This window comes from Phoca vitulina, unplaced genomic scaffold (genome assembly GCF_004348235.1).
Source record: "Phoca vitulina isolate PV1807 unplaced genomic scaffold, GSC_HSeal_1.0 scaffold57, whole genome shotgun sequence".
NCBI lineage: Eukaryota > Metazoa > Chordata > Mammalia > Carnivora > Phocidae > Phoca > Phoca vitulina.
Window position 1 is genome coordinate 8,541,628 of NW_022589760.1, and position 17,818 is coordinate 8,559,445.

A 17,818-nucleotide genomic window follows, 5' to 3' on the forward strand; every position below is an offset into this window, starting at 1 on the left:
CAGATGGTTGTTGAGATCAAGTGAGGTAAATTCTATCCAACTGGACCAGGAAACTGATTGTAAGGATTAATGGTGGCCAGGCGATGATGTGATAGGGGTCAGGGTGGGCAGTTATCATTTGAGGTACTTAAAGTCAAAAATAAAAAGTTCCAGGCAAGCAGTTAGGCAGGTGGACTCTGAAGTTGGAGTAAAAGAGCACTTCAAGCAGAATCTAACTATGATCTAGGAAGCTCCCCTGAAGTTGCTTTAACACATTCAATGGTCCCTGGAGGCCTCTTATGCTCAACATCCTAGACTTTTAAGGCTGTCTAGAAAGACAGAAGTTCAGTTAGGATTGCTGATTCAAACCCTTGTCCCATGAATAGATTCTCCCTTAGTCTGTATAAACACATATCCATAATCTAAAGAGCTGTTGATCTCCATGAAAGACAAAAATAGCTTTTTTTTTTCCCTGCCCTGAGCTAGGCTATTCAGAGATGTCAAAGACTGAAATGTTTGACAAGATGAGGAGGGGGAAATTTTTACTCTCCATAAATAGATGACACATTTTTCAAAGCATCAAAAAAAAAAAAGAGCTGGATATTTCCATAATTAAGAGGGAATAAATGAGAGACTAGAAAGGAACATGGAAATATATTGTGGTTACAAAGATGGTTTCTATTTTAAGAAAGTAAGACTTAAGGTAATTTGCTGATAATTCACAGTTGGAAATTGTGAAAGGAAATTGAAGATGATTGAAAAGGTTTGGGACAATTATTCAATGTCTAAGATAGAAAGTTAATGAGAGGAGAATAAAAAAATAAAACAACTTCTGTACAATACTTAGAGCCACATTGGAAGCATAATACTGTGAATGTGTAGTAAGTTTAATCTTCTGCACAATTTTGTAGTTTTCCCCCCCAAAACAGTGTTCAATGGCCTGTGGAGAATACAATCTGTAAGGGGACTATAGTTGGAAATTGGCACTATAAACAGATTGAGAAGCCAAGAATGAAAAGCCAATGATGGCAATGATGAGATGGGGAGATAAAAGTAACCAGGAACAAATTTCATAAAGTGGGTAAAATGGAGAAGGACTGAGCAACGAGGGGATCTAATGAGGGGAAAGCTCAAGTTAACCAGATAGAATAACACAAGGCAGATCATGAAGTCATAATCATAAAAAAGGAAGACAATGTTCAATATGATGGAGTCTTCATAATCATATGAAAAGAAGATCCAGGGAATGCATATCTGTACATATAAGGGCTACAGGAGCAATAAAAACAGCAAAAAGAATCTACAAAAACAAAAACATGTAAGACAAAGCAGATATTTATTTGTGGTGATGGCTACATTGACAGTTGTAACACCGAATGTCAGGTGCCAGCAGAAGTCTTGAATAAGGATGGGAAGGAACATCCAAAAAGATCAAAGGACAGGTGTCCTTCAAATTATCTATGACTTTCTACCACTAACCAAATTTTCTGTCACTACCCAATGAGTTAAATAAATCTATTCCAAAGCAAAATAAGAAGCTCTTAAGACACAAGAAAAGTCCTCACACTGTATCTGTAAGACCATGTCCCTGAAGGATATCTATGTAACATATGCAGAAGGAAGATAAATGTGTTTCCTTGTAGGTGATAATGCTAAATTAGAGTTCTTAGTGTGACTTAATTTTCTCATAGCCTTATTAACATTAAACTGAATGTTTGATAAGGAAAACTGGTTAGTATAGAAGAAATGGCATTCACAATTGCTGTAGGTCTACCCTCATGAATTTACTAAATCATAATACTCCCAAAAGTAATGTATGAAAATAATTCTTCACTAAAGACAAGATGTGAATACATCTCTTCAGAAACATGCCCTTCAAATTAGTTTCATTTAGACATAACCTTTTAAAAATATCTCAAAATTTTTGAGAGTTTGAGAAATTCCATATTCAAACTCCTAAATTATACATTTAGGAGAATTTTTGATGAAAGAACTTCCAAAGATTTCTGCATTATTGAATAGGATAAGGGATGAATAAGTACCTTGGATACACCAGTAAAATGGGCACTTTAACATATGTTCACTCAAATATTCTCATTGCTTCCCTCTTTAGCTTTGGAGCAAATGATCACATGAATGACAGGAATCTGGATGAAGATAGGCCAATGACAGAAAATCGCCTTTCCTTCCTTTGCTACTATAGCTACTCTTTCTGACACCCACTAGCTTAGTTTGAAAGAAACCACTTTATAAATTCACCTCAGGCAAATAAAAAGAAATAAAAATATACACCTTTGAGAACTTCAGTCAGTTCTGTTTCTGCCATCTTCAGTTTAGCACTTTGGTGAACATATTCTTTAATAAACATAGCCATATTTGCAAACCCTGAGGGCAATTCAGATGCAGGCTTAGCCAAAGGGTGAGGGATTTAGAAGAAAAATGTCTCCATGGAAATTTTCAGGTTAGAGATAAGGGAACAAGCTTGTGTTTAAACAAGATTTTTAAAAATATTTACCAGGTTTAAAAAATTGTACTTCTCTCTTTTAGTTGAATATAAACATTACTTACACAATTTATTCAATCACAGGTGGTTTTGTGTTGAAATATGTTTTCCCCTTAACTAGCTACTAGCCAGCTGAATACCAACTGGTTAAAGAATGAATGAACCATGGAGTGTGACATTTGCTTTTGTTCTGCTCTTTTAATATCATTAGCTTCTCTGTGAAATATAATCTTTTAGGAGGGAGGTAGAAAAAAGTGTCTATAACTTAAACCTCTGATTTGGAAACTGAAAATAGATCCTGTTTGGGTAGGTCACTGAAGTCATTTAAATTAAATAGATGGGGAAGTCATTGAGAAATTCTAGGTCCTTTGAAGGTTTAGAATCTAAAAGACATTATAGCATTAATTTAGCCTAGATAAGATATTCTTTCATAGCTCAGATAATGTTTTGCCCTACTTTTTTTTTTTTTTGACAAATGTAGGATCCTTATATTTTTCACTTACTTTGAATTAAATTGAACATGAATGCCATATTTTATAATTTATATTTTAAAAACCTAAACAGGTAAGGTTCAGGAATTCAAGAGATAAATTTAACTTTTTATGTAATCATTTACAATAAATCAAAACTTGATGAATATTCAGACACTTAATATATTTAAGGTTTAAAGTTTCTTGAATTTGGTATCCAAAATAATTTTCAAACATATACATAAATGCAATGAGCCCAAAATAAAAGGCATCAAAGGACAGATCTAATCTCCATGGTAACTATATTATATCAAACAAGGTATACAATGTGTATAGGCTCATGAAAACTGCTTGATGACAGGTCTGGAGCATCATCATATTTGACAGAAGTAAATTTTTTATTCTTCCAGAAACATATTATGACATTAAATATATTCAATGTAACTACTAAGATAGAATAAGACAAGTATTTTGAGATAAATATTTGTTTTATGTTTTAAAGTTTATCTTTTTTTCCTTTTTAAAAGAGGTATTCTGAAATGATTGCCTGGGTTCAAACCATGGGTCTTCTACTTGTGAGCTCTGTAAACCTAGGCAAGTCACTTAAGCTCTGTACTATGTTTTTGTTTGTTTGGTTTTGTTTTTTTAACTGTAAAAGAACTTACAGAGTCATTGTTAGGACTAAATGTGTACATAAGTATACATATATGTGTGTATATATGTGTATGCATGTACACACAGTGCTTGAAACAGAGTAAGTACATTATTAGTAAATAGTTTTTATTGTACTTACTTCAGTATAGAAAGGTAATGGAAAAAATAACCAAGTGTTCATAGTTGTCCTTTTCTTACTCTGTGCTTTGCCTTGACCAAACTTTAGTCAGGTATCTCTCCTTCCTACAAGCCCCTGACCCCTGCTTGCCCCTAAGCAATAAGCAAGCACAATAAAGTGGAACATGTCTCCTTTTCAGGGTCTCCTGGGAATCATCTGAATACAGTGAGACACTTTTTTTTGGAAGACCCCACTGTTCATTTATCTTGCGTGTCCAGTTTCTTCTTAAAATATTCTGCTTAGGTCTGCTTGCCCTTAACAACAACAACAACAAAAAAATCCATTTTTCTGTTGGATTTTATGAAATCTTGTAGATTTCTGAGATCAGATTCTTCTACCTATTCTGAATAAAGTGTCTCCCTAAGTCCAGATTTGCTTTCATTTGACAAAAAGAAATATCTTTCAATGAAAATCACACTTTCCATTGCTCCTTATATTGTGATTATATTGTTTTAATATCTACTATTGAAATGTTTTATGTTAAAATTTAATCCCCCTGTTGTCTTGTAAACAGGAAAATGAGTTCACCCCAGAATTCTGTATGCAGAGTTCTAATTTTTTTTAAAAAAACAAGACATTTTCCTATTTGTAGGATATCTACACTAGATAAAACTTACCAATAATTCTGTTCTTCAAAATTTCAACTTTTAAATAACTAAATAGGTCAATTTCTAAAGTCGGCAATGTTAGAATACTTAAAATCTGTAGAACTTCTCTCTCTCTCTCTTTCTCTCTTATTCACTTTATATATATATGGCTAATGACATTTTACTACCCTTGCTTCCCTCCTTTTAATTTGAGAACTCTTCTGTGATCTTTTGCCTCCTGGGAGGAGCTGACTCTCAAAAAGAAATCACTCAAAAGCCACAGTGATAATTAGTTTAGACGGGCATTTGAAAACTGTCAGATATGTATATTCACTGAAAATTCTCTAGTGCTGTTATTTTAATTTATCTCTCAAACATTAGTAAAATTTATTTTGACATTCTAGACAGGATTTATTTTCAGGTAATTCTCACACTTGATAAAGACATCCAAGGCTAACGTCATTTCTGACAGAGCCTAGAGCACCCTTTGGCAAGTTCCTTTTCAAACATAAAATTTGGTCCCTTAAACTAGACTAGGATAAATTCATCTTAAATATTATACTCCCATTTAACCTAGCATAAAGTTATGGTAACATTTTGGTTATGATATGGACAGCTTTTAAAACTTGCTGAATTTAATTTCCAAAATATCTTCCATCAGATGCTCAAGGGAGGGGCACCTGGGTGGCTCAGTCTGTTAAATGTCTACCTTCAGCTCAGGTCATGTTTCTGGGGTCCTGCAATGAAGCCCTACATTGGGCTTTTCTTCACCTACTTCACCTTCTCCTCTCTGCTTAGGCTCTCTCTCTCTCTCTGTCTCTCTCAAATGAATAACTAAAATCTTAAAAAAATAAAAAAAAGAAGTTCAAGGAAAACCCATTTCTTTGAACCCCAAAACATGGTGAGGAAACCATTGCATAAATTCTAGGAAAGAAATGTCAGTGAACAGCTGAAAAATTTTATTTTAGTGGTGGTGTAACTTAACTAATGAGGTAATTAAAATTTCACAGTATGCATGAGTTTATTTTTTTAATAATAGAAAATAATTTTGTATTCATTATATATATGAGCAGAACCTAAAATTTCCACCTTGAAATGTGATATCCTAAAACTCTGAACATCAATTTGTTGTTTAACCATGTTTAATTTAGTTATGGTACTTTCCTTGTGGTCCTATCAGACATCATCATGCTTCATATTCACTAACTTTTTTTTTTTTTTTAAAGATTTTATTTATTTGACAGAGAGAGACACAGCGAGAGAGGGAACACAAGCAGGGGGAGTGGGAGAGGGAGAAGCAGGCTTCCTGCCGAGCAGGGAGCCCGATGCGGGGCTCGATCCCAGGACCCTGGGATCATGACTGAGCCCAAGGCAGACGCTTAATGACTGAGCCACCCAGGCGCCCCATATTCACTAACTTTTGCTGTGAAAGCCAAATTGTGAATTGACACCAAAATTGTCCCTTTTATTGATAAAATTAGTCATAAAATTACTGTATTAACAGAATATTCACAAAGTGATGCTTTCAGCAGTATGTTGTTTTGGCACAGTGGGAAAAGAAAAGTGTTGGTGAAAAATAAAATAAATAATAAAATAAAATAAAACAAAATAAAAAGACTTGAAAATTGCATCCAAGACTGTGTAGGTGATACAAAATGTGGAGACAGCTTGGCTTGAAACTCTTTTAAGGCAGAATCACAGCATATGTCATCTTAAATACTTACAGTTTTAAGGCCATGGAGTAAATACTGTGGCTTCAGAAATTTAAGAAAAAAAATAGTACAATATATTTTGAAATCAATTTTCTTTGAAATTTACAATCTTACCTTTTCTGCTTTTTTCCCCTCAAATTTCCACTGATTTAGGATAAAATGGAGGCAGAGGAAGCAAAGGAAAACAAAACAAAACAAAAACAAAAACAAAAATCAGCTTTAATTTGTTATTGCAAATACATTTTTTAATGTCAATATTCTGAGTCCAATAGTAAATAATTTTGTTCTACTGAAACTATTTTCAACTGCTGCATTCTTCATTGGTTTTGTAAAGGGATATAATAGCATCATAAATCTCATGTACCAATATGAAGAGCCATATCAAAAATCTTGGATCAACATAAAAATTTCAGTTATATGCTTAGCCCACATAGGCTTTGGCCAAGAAAAGGCATCCTTCCAATTAGATATTCTTTTATTTATATTGCTTATTTTTCATCAATTTTTAATGATCAAAACAAAACAAAACAAAAACAACAAACTTTATCCATATCTAAGAATATAACATTAAAATACTATTCTCTACTTTGCAACATCACAATAGATCTTTTTTATGTTTGCTCCATTAAAATTTACTTGCAGTAACACAACAGATTTTGGTTAGATGTTTATCATTCATCAATCACTGAGCAATCCAAAAGCATTAAAATTCTTAGGGAGCCAAGTGAAGATATGAAAATGTTAATTATATCTATCTTTGTAAATTAGTGAATTATTGAAAAGTTAATGACTTAATCAATATTTTTTTTTAAAGATTTTATTTATTTATTTGACAGAAAGAGACACAGCGAGAGAAGGAACACAAGCAAGGGGAGTGGGAGAGGGAGAAGCAGGCTTCCCGCGGAGCAGGGAGCCCGATGTGGGGCTCGATCCCAGGACCCTGGGATCATGACCTGAGCCGAAGGCAGACACTTAACGACTGAGCCACCCAGGTGCCCCAACTTAATCAATATTTTGAGGTGAGCTCCTCCTCACCACTGCAATGAAAAAAGACAACTTCAGAATGTGCTTATTTCCCTAAATTTTATATTTTAATTAAAAACATTGCCTGTGCTGTGCTACTTTTGCCTTTATTTGAGAATTTCTATTGAGAAAAGCTTAAAATAGATCAATTGGGGAATATTAAAAAGGTTAGTCTTTGCATTAATCAACACTGTTGTGGGAAACAAAGGCAGAAGAAAAATTATCAAATTTCCTTGCTATGAACAGCCCACTGACAAGTCCTTGAAACAGGCAGAGTGACATTCATCTAAGGACTCAACTGCCTAGATGTTAATACTTTGTTAAAGGCAAAAAGCAATCCTAGCCTGAACCCCCCCCCCCCAGCCCCCAGATTCCTGTAAGTCTTCTTTAACATATAAAAATTCCTTTGGAAACTTCCTTTATCTCTAAACCCCCCAAGATACATGTTGGTAATCATCCCCCAAGCATGTGGCCCACCGATATACATCTGAAGGGTCTCATGACTAAGGTTTTTTTTTTTTTTTTTTTTTTAATTTTTTTTTTTTTTAATTTTTTTTTTTTTAGATTTTATTTATTTGAGAGAGAGAGACAGAGATAGCGAGAGAGAGAGCACGAGTGGGGAGGAGAGGGAGAAGCAGGCTCCCCACAGAGCAGGGAGCCCGACGCGGGACTCGATCCCAGGACCCTGGGATCATGACCTGAGCCGAAGGCAGACGCTTAACCAACTGAGCCACCCAGGCGCCCTAAGGTTTTTTTTTTTTTTTTAAAGATTTTATTCATTTATTTGACAGACACACAGTGAGAGAGGGAACACAAGCAGGAGGAGTGGGAGAGGGAGAAGCAGACTTCCCAAGGAGCAGGGAGCCCAATGCGGGGCTCGATCCCAGGACCCCGGGATCATGACCTGAGCCGAAGGCAGATGCTTAATGACTGAGCCACCCAGGCGCCCCTCATGACTAAGGTTTTATTAGACAGTAATAAATGACCTTTTCCCAACAATAGCTAGTCCCCTCAGGGTCCTGGAAACCTTACTTCCAAAATTCCTTAGAGACTTACCCTATCCCTAACACCCTTCCAACTTGACAGTATATAATGGGCCACTCCTCATGACCCCAGTGCAGCTCTTTCTGCCCACGGGTCCTGTCCCCATGCTTTAATAAAATCACCTTTTTAAAGCACCAAAGATGTCTCAAAAATTTTTTCTTAGAAGCCTAATGTCTTTCCTACATCACATAGTACCAAATAAGCTTTTGCTAAATGTTTTAAAATTGAATTAGTAATCTGGGACTGGAACCTATTCAAAATCAGACAGTCTTTCCATTGTACCACATTTACTTATAATCATCCCAGTCCCCCAGAAGTTTACATATTATATAAAATGCATTGATTTGTGGTCAATAATCTTTCAATGTATTTTGGTTTGAGAAATTATAAAATAAAACAACCCATTTTATATTCCAGTGCACTTTTTTTCCTGAAATTGAAGTGGGAGAGTGAGGTTTTTGTTTCACAGAGTCGAAGAATGAATCTCCCAGAAAAAGGAGAGCAACGAAAGCCATAGAGTTTTATTAAGCAAGGATACAGAAAAAGCTCTCAGGAGTGAGAGTGTTGTAATTTTGAATGTAGGTGAAGTTTGGTGGGGTGAGGTCCGGGGCCAACAGCCAAGAAAGAATGATTGCCAACTCGTATTAAGGAAATTTAATAATTTCTCTTCTGCCTTTGTTTCCCACATCACTATGACCTCTCTAAATCTCAGGTTATTATCCTGTAAAATGGAGATAGCAATAACAATTCATATCCCTTCTACCTTTAGATATTATTTTGAAAGTCAAATAAAATCCTTTCTCCTGATTCTCCTTTTGTTCTTTCTTCTCATCTCCCAACTATTTTTGACATTTGCTATTTGTAAGAGTCTTATAAATCAAACACTCTCTTAGGTATTTAACATATATTTTCTGAATTAATCCTTGAAATAGTTCATCATTCTAAATACAATTATTCTAATTTTACATGTATGGAAGTTGAGTTACAAAGATTTATACTATGTGCCAAAATTACATAGACTATAAATCAGAAAGTAAATATTATTTTCACCAGGGATTGTTGTATATCTTAGATATGCAGAAAACATAAATATATTGAGCTAATGAGTATGTGCCTCAATATCTAGCAATAAATAAATAAGGTAATGAATAATGTTTCAAACATGACTAATTCTGAATATGAGTAAAGGACAGGCAGGGCTAGGTAGGGAGAGATAGATAGGGGGCTTTGTGGTAAGGCTTACAGAAATCCCAAAAATGTGGAGGTATGGGGAAACCAGAGATAAAGGAACAAACAGGACCACCCTAACATAGGCATGTGGGGTGAGTTTTTTATGGTAATCACCTGTGACCAACAAAGAGTAACCAGACCCTAAAAAGGAAGTAAGCCATTGAAGGTGTTACCACTAGTCCTTGCTCAATGGTGTTATCAATAGAGATGTTAAAAGGATTTAAGTTCCCTGGTTAGCTTTCTATAAAAGACCAACGCTAAAGGCCTTCAGTAGCAACACTGTCAGGACCCCTCTCACTCCTGAGAGCTTTTTCTGTATCCTTGCTTAATAAACCTCTGTTGCTTTACTCACTCTCCTTTGTCCCAGAGATACATTCTTTGACTCTGTGAGACAAGAACCTAGCTCTCCCACATCAAATAGATAAATATTATATATCCACTATAGTACTCATTTCCTAATGATTATCTCTGCTAAAGAAAAAGTGTCCAGATATATTTTTACAAAATAGCCATTTGCATCAATTTTACTATTAGGCAATTACATTTATATTTAACAACTAGATCTCTCTAAGTTAATGTTCTCCCCAAAATTTTCAATATCATTTATATTAACTATTAGAATATTCATTGTTTTTACATATGCAAGTAACATGGCCAGCTCCAGAATCTGGAGCCTTTAGTATTAGTTTATCTTTAATAATGTAGGCAAACCACTAAATTTAAATTGAGCAATTTTCCAATTCAATCACTTTAGTTCTTTGTCCAGTTTTCATCTGGTTAATTCAGATGCACTGTATGTAATGAAAGCATTTTATGTGTGGAGAAAAGACCAAGGATTAATAATCTAGCACCCCTTCAGGGTAAGAAGGAGTACCCAGTATGACAATGCTGGGAAAATACAGCCTAGAATAAATCTTTGTTTCCTACACCATTTCTAACTTATACATTCATTCATTCACCAGGCAAGTTACTAAGGATAAACTGATTGCCAAGATAGAAATAGTTATGTTGGCACCTGGGTGGCTCAGTTGGTTAAGTGTCTGCCTTTGGTTCATGTCATGATCCCAGGGTCCTGGGATAGAGCCCTGCACCAGGCTCCCTGCTCAGCGGGAAGCCTGCTTCTCCTTCCTCCACTCCCCCTGCTTGTGGTCTCTCTCTATCAAATAAATAAATAAAATCTTTGAAAAAAAAGAAATAGGAAGAGAAAAAAAAGATGGCAAAAGAGTAGGGGACCCTATTCCAACTGGTCCCTGGAATTGAGCTGAATATCTACCAGACCACTCAGAGCACACACGAAGTCAGCCTGAGATGTAAGAAGATCTGGATCTCTAACAGAAGATTGCAGGTGGTTGTTTTGAGGTACAAAGCAAGGAGCCGTGATTCAGCAGGCAGATATCAGAGGATAAATGGCAGCAGGAGGGAGCCTGGCCATGGGGATCCTACACTGCCAGTGAGTGACAGCCTGGCGTGCTGGGGATGGGGCACACTCTGACCAGTAGCAACGGGGAAAGGACTTTAGGGCAGCCCACAGGATGGAAACCCAGAATGGTGGGGTCATGCGAACAAACTGGGAGGAGCTGGTGGTTTTAGAAGCACAAAGGGCAGAGATGTGCCCCGACCTGGAAGCAAGACTGGGAGTGCTGCAGAGGAACACACAACCCAGGATGCTGCAGTTTATAGCAGCACAGACAGAAACAGAGATAGTGTGGCTTGGAGAGCTCACTGAAGAACAGACTGTGATCTCTCTGCTCCGAGGCAGAGGGTTGGAAAAAGTCTCTTCTGCTCTGACTCTCAAAAGAGATGCGGAAAGGCACCAGGGAAAGCCGCCAGAGAACAAAAGCCCCAAAAAATTGGTTCCAACTGAGCCCCCCCACCCCACAGGGGATCAGGCAACTCTGCCCAGACAGGGATGCCTGAGTAATAGCATGGCAAGCCCCTCCCCCAGAAGACAGGGTGGGAAAACAAGAGGCCAGCATCCCTAAGGACCCTAGAAAACAGGTGCATCTTGCTTGGGTTCTGGCCAGTAATTTGGACTCTATACATTGCCTCAAACACCCATCAACAGAATGACTAGGAGGAGGAACACCCAAAATAGAAAAGACTCAGAGATTATGACCTATGCTGTAGATTTACAAATGGATACAGATATAACCAAGAAGAAATTCAGGCTAGCAATTGTGAAGACAATAGCTAGAATGGAGAAATCAATTAATGGCAACGTATAGTCTCTAAGGGCAGAAATGAAAGCTGAACTGCCAGAACTTAAAAATTGTATCGATGAGATCCATTCTAATCTAGATAATCTAACAGCTAGGGTAAGTGAAGCAGAAGAACGAATAAGTGACCTGGAAGACAATTTAATAGATAAAAAGGGAAAAGAGGAGGCCAGAGAAAAACAACTCAGAATCCATGAAAATAGAATCAGAGAAGTAAGTGAAACCATGAAGCGTTCCAATGTCAGTATTATTGGAATCCCGGAGGGGGTGGAGAGAGAGAGAGAGAGAACTAGAAGATATATTTGAGCAAATCATAGCTGAGAACTTCCCTAATCTGGGGAATGAAACATTCGTGTCCTAGAGGCAGAGAGGACTCCTCCAAAGATCAAGGAAAACAGGCCAATACTCCGGCATGTAATAGTAAAACTCGCAAATCTTAGAACCAAGGAAACCATCTTAAGGGCAGTTAGGGGGAAGAGATTCCTTAGATACAGCAAGAGGAACATGAGAATAACGTCAGACCTATCCACAGAGACCTGGCAAGCCAGAAAGGCCTGGCAAGACATATTCAGACTACTAAACGAGAAGAACATGCAGCCAAGAATACTTTATCGAGCAACGCTTTCATTTAGAATAGATGGAGAGATGCAGAGCTTCCAAGACTAGCAGAAACTGAAAGAATATGTGACCACTAAGCCAGCACTGCAAGAAATATTAAGGGGGGGGGATCCTATAACAGGAGAAAAACCCCAAGAGTGATATACAGCAGAAATTTACAGGGACAATCTATAAAAACAACGTCTTCACAGGCAACATGATGACAATTAATTCATATCTTTCAATAATCACTCTCAATGTGAATGGCCTAAATGCTCCCATAAAAAGGCACAGGGTTGCAGATTGGATAAAAAGACAGGACCCATCCATATGCTGCCTACAGGAGACTCATTTTGAACCTAAAGATACACCCAGACTGAAAGTGAAGGGATGGAGATCCATCTTCCATGTCAACAGACTTCAAAAGAAAGCTGGGGTAGCAATTCTTTTATCAAACAAATTAGATTTTAAGCTAAAGTCTGTAGTTAGAGACACAGAAGGACACTATATCATTCTTAAAGGGTCTATCCAACAAGAAGATCTAACAATTGTAACTGGGAGCAGCCATCTACATAAGCCAACTGTTAACCAAAATTAAGAGTCATATTGATAACAATCCATTAATTGTAGGAGACCTCAATACTCCACTCTCAGCAATGGACACATCATCTAAGCAGAAAATCAACAAAGAAACAAGAGCTTTGAATGATACACTGGACCAGATGGACCTCATAGATATATACAGAACATTCCACCCTAAAACCACACAATACTCATTCTTCTAGAGCGCACATGGAACTTTCCCCAGAACAGACCACATACAGGGTCACAAATCAGGTCTCAACCGATACCAAAAGATTGAGATTATTCCCTGCATATTCTCAGACCACAATGCTTTAAAAGTGGAACTCAATGACAAGAAAAAATTTGGCAGAATTTCAAACACTTGGAAGCTAAAGACTACTCTGCTCAAGAATGTTTGGGTCAACCAGGAAATCAAAGAAGAACTTAAACAATTCATGGAAATCAATGAGAACGAAAACACATCGGTCCTAAACCCATGGGATACTGCAAAGGCGGTCCTAAGGGGGAAATACATAGCCATCCAAGTCTCACTCAAAAAAATAGAAAAATTCCGAAATTACCAACTAACTCTACACCTTAAAGAAGTAGAGAAAAAGCAACAAATGAGGCCTAAACCTCGCATTAGAAGAGAAATAATTAAGATTAGAACAGAGATCAATAAATTAGAAATCAGAAACACAGTAGATCAAATAAACAAAACTAGAAGTTGGTTCTTTGAAAGAATTAATAAGATCGATAAACCACGGGCCAGACTTATCCGAAAGAAAAGAGAAAGGGCCCAAATTAATAAAATTATGAATGAAAGGGGAGAGATCATGAATAACACCAAGGAAATAGAAACAATTATAAGAAATTATTATCAACAATCATATGCCAATAAACTGAGCAATCTGGATGAAATAGATGCCTCCCTGGAAACCTATAAGCTGCCAAGAATGAAACAGGAAGAAATTGACAACCTGAATAGGACAATAACCAGTAACGAGATTGAAGCAGTGATTAAAAACCCCCCAGAAAACAAGAGTCCAGGGCCTGATGGATTCCCTAGGGAGTTCTACCAAACATTCAAAGAAGAAATAATGCCTATTTTACTGAAGCTGTTTCAAAAAATAGAAACAGAAGGAAAATTTCCAAACTCATTCTTTGAGACCAGCATTACCTTAATCCCCAAACCAGGCAAAGACCCCATAAAAAAGGAGAATTTCAGACCGATATCCCTGATGAATATGGATTCAAAAATCCTCAACCAAATCCTAGCTTTTAGGATCCAACAATACATTAAAAGGATCATCCACCATGACCAAGTGGGATTTATCCCTGGGATGCAAGGGTCGTTCAACATTTGCAAATCAATCAATGTGATAGAACACATTAATAAGAGGAGGAAGAAAGCCATATGGTCCTCTCAATTGATGCAGAAAAAGCATTTGACAAAATACATTCTTTCTTGATTAAAACTCTTCAGAGTATAGGGATAGAGGGAACATTCCTCAAGTTCATAAAATCAATCTATGAAAAAACCACAGCAAATATCATCCTCAATGGGGAAAAATTGAGAGACTTTCCCTTGAAATCAGGAACGCGTCAAGGATGCCCACTCTCACCACTATTGTTCAACAAAGTACTTGAAGTCCTAGCAACAGCAATCAGACAACAAAAAGAAATAAAATGTATTCAAATTGGCAAAGAAGTCAAACTCTCTCTTTTCACAGATGACATGATATTTTATGTGGAAAACCCAAAAGACTCCACCCCCAAATTACTAGAACTCATACAGCAATTCAGTAAGGTGGCAGGATACAAAATCAATGCACAGAAATCAGTTGATTTCTTATGCACTAACAATGCAACTGTAGAAAGAGAAATTAGAGAAACGATTCCATTTAGAATAGCACCAAAAACCATAAGATACCTTGGAATAAACCTAACCAAAGAGGTAAAGGATCTATACTCTAGGAACTACAGAACACTCATGAAAGAAATTGAAGAAGACACAAAATGATGGAAAAATATTCCATGCTCATGGATCGGAAGAATAAACATTGTTAAAATGTCTATGCTACCCAGAGCAATCTATACCTTCAATGCCATCCCGATCAAAATTCCAATGATATTTTTCAAAGTGGTGGAACAAACAATCCTAAAATTTGTATGGAATCAAAAAAGACCCTGAATCGCCAAGGAAATGTTGAAAAAGAAAAACAAAGCTGGGGACATCACGTTGCCCAATTTCAAGCTATATTACAAAGGAGTGATCACCAAGACAGCATGGCACTGGCACAAAAACAGACATATAGACCAATGGAACAGAATAGAGAGCCCAGACATGGACCCTCAACTCTATGGTCAAATAATCTTTGACAAAGCAGGAAAAAACATGCAATGGAAAAAAGACAGTCTCTTCAATAAATGGTGCTGCGAAAATTGGACAGCCACCTGCAGAAGAATGAAACTCGACCATTCTCTAACACCATTCACAAAGATAAACTCAAAATGGATGAAAGACCTCAAATGTGAAACAGGAATCCATCAAAATCCTAGAGGAGAACATAGGCAGTAACCTCTTTGACATCGGCCACAGCAACTTCTTTCAAGATACATCTCCAAAAGCTAGTGAAACAAAAGCAAAAATGAACTTTTGGGACTTCATCAAGATAAAAACTTCTGCACAGCAAAGGAAACAGTCAACAAAACAAAGAGGCAACCCACAGAATGGGAGAAGATTTTTTGCAAATCACACTACAGATAAAGGGCTGGTATCCAAGATCTACAAAGAACTTCTCAAACTCAACACTCAAAAAACAAATAATCCAGGTAAAACATGGGCAGAAGTTATGAAAAGACACTTCTCTGAAGAAGACATACAAATGGCTAACAGACACATGAAAAAATGTTCAGCATCATTAGCCATCAGGGAAATTCAAATCAAAACCACATTGAGATACCACCTTACACCTGTTAGAATGGCAAAAATTGACAGGGCAAGAAACAACAAGTGTTGGAGAGGTTGTGGAGAAAGGGGAACCCTCTTACACTGTTGGTGTGAATGCAAGTTGGTACAGCCCCTTTGGAAAACTGTGGAGGTGCCTCAAAAATTTAAAAATAGAGCTACCCTATGACCCAGCAATTGCACTCCTGGGTCCCAAAGACACAGATGTAGTGAAAAGAAGGGCCATATGCACCCCAATGTTCATAGCAGCAATGTCCACAATAGCCAAACTGTGGAAAGAGCTGAGATGCCCTTCAACAGATGAATGGATAAAGAAGATGTGGTCCATATATACAATGGACTATTACTCATCCATCAGAAAGGATGAATACCCAACTTTTACATCAACATGGATGGGACTGGAGGAGATTATGCTAAGTGAAATAAGTCAAGCAGAGAAAGTTAATTATGATATGGTTTCACTTATTTGTGGAACATAAGGAATAGCATGGAAGACATTAGGAGAAGGAAGGGAACAATGAAGGAGGGGGAATCAGAGGGAGAGATGAACCATGAGAGACTATGGACTCTGAGAAACAAACACGGTTTTAGAGGGGAGGAGGGAGAGGGGATTGTTTAGCTCAGTGATAGGTATTGTTATACTAAAACAATTGATCATGGATCATCACATCAAAAACTAATGATGTATTGTATGGTGACTAACATAACACAATAAAATTTTTAAAAAAAAGGATAAAAGAAAAAAAAGAAATAGTTATCTTTGCCCTTACAGATTATAGTCTTCATAAAGGACAAGAATATAGATAAATACAATACTTTTGATATCAAAATAGTTTGGCAGCTTTTTCTTTATTAATAGAATTGATGTGGGAAACAAAGGCAGAATGGAGTGTAAATAAAATTAAATGTCCTTATAACCTGCAGTCCATTGACAAATACCTGAAATAGGCAGATTATAAAGTTTCCTCCAAGAAACTCTCAACTGTCTTATTGTTAATGCTTTGGTAGAGAGAAAACCACCTTAGCTTGACAGTAGCAAGGCCTCCAGTATCCTGTGAGTCTTTAACCTAAGAAAGTCCTTTTGGACACCTCCCTTCATCAGTCATTCTTCACAATCCCAGTGCAGCAGCTCTTTCTGCCCACAGGTCCTGTCCCCATGCTTTAACAAAACCACCTTTTTGCACCAAGGACATCTCAAGAATTTCTTCTTGGCCATCAGCTCTGGACCCCAACAATAGCAGCACTGCTGAAACTACATCAGAAAAATCCTTAGGGCCACCTGGGTCGCTCTGCCGTTAGCTCAGGTCTTGATTCCAGGGTCCTGGGATGGAGCACTGCATCAGGTTCTGTGCTCAGCTGGGAGCCTGTTTCTCCCTCTCTTTCTGCCTCTCCCCCCTGCTCCTGCTCGCCCTCTCTCTCTCTCTCTCAAATAAATGAAATCTTTTTAAAAAGGAATGATTCTTATATAATTCTATCTCCCAGAAATTATTAAAATAATTTCTAATCATTTAGTTATACGTGTGGCAGATCTATAGTGAACATTAATTAAAGGCACAATTTAATATTTACCACAGTTCAATTCCAATATCTATGATGCTGCTAGGTTTCTATAACACAGAAATAAAAACACTCCTCCTGAGTGATCCATGAAGTCTTGAATTATCAAATACTTACATTAAAACTGCATAAGATAGGGTCTTAGCATTATTTTAAAAAGTATTTCATTCCCCAGAGGCTTATTCACCTCAGGAGTCTTCCCAGTATTTAGCTCTTAAAGTACCTGAAATATTTTAAGCATTTACATTTTTTACAACTTTGTGAATCTATCATGTAGATTTTCATTTTTTTTTCAATTTACCACATTGACGTTATTTTCAGCTTCCAATGCAACATAAAACAGCAGATGGTTCCATTTATCTCTGGCTGAGTTTATTCTCAGCAGAGGCCTGTATTCAGGACATTTTTATTTTTATTATTGGTTATTTATTGTTAGTATTTTTAGAAGAATGAGAGAGTTGTAATTCTTTGGGAGCTTTAACTATGGAATTTTATCATTCAACAAATACTCATTGAACATCTACTATGTGACA

The 17,818-nt window shown here is 36.9% G+C and overlaps 1 protein-coding gene across 1 annotated transcript in view; it reads right to left on the minus strand.

The window, feature by feature from the left end:
* The window catches only part of PCDH11X (protocadherin 11 X-linked), a 585,951-nt gene that overhangs the window by 333,890 nt on the left and 234,243 nt on the right, over window positions 1-17,818 (minus strand). Inside the window, exon 5 of the mRNA XM_032389982.1 lies at window positions 6,198-6,227. Coding sequence (XP_032245873.1) covers window positions 6,198-6,227 — 30 coding nt within the window. The remainder of the gene's footprint in view (window positions 1-6,197; window positions 6,228-17,818) is intronic.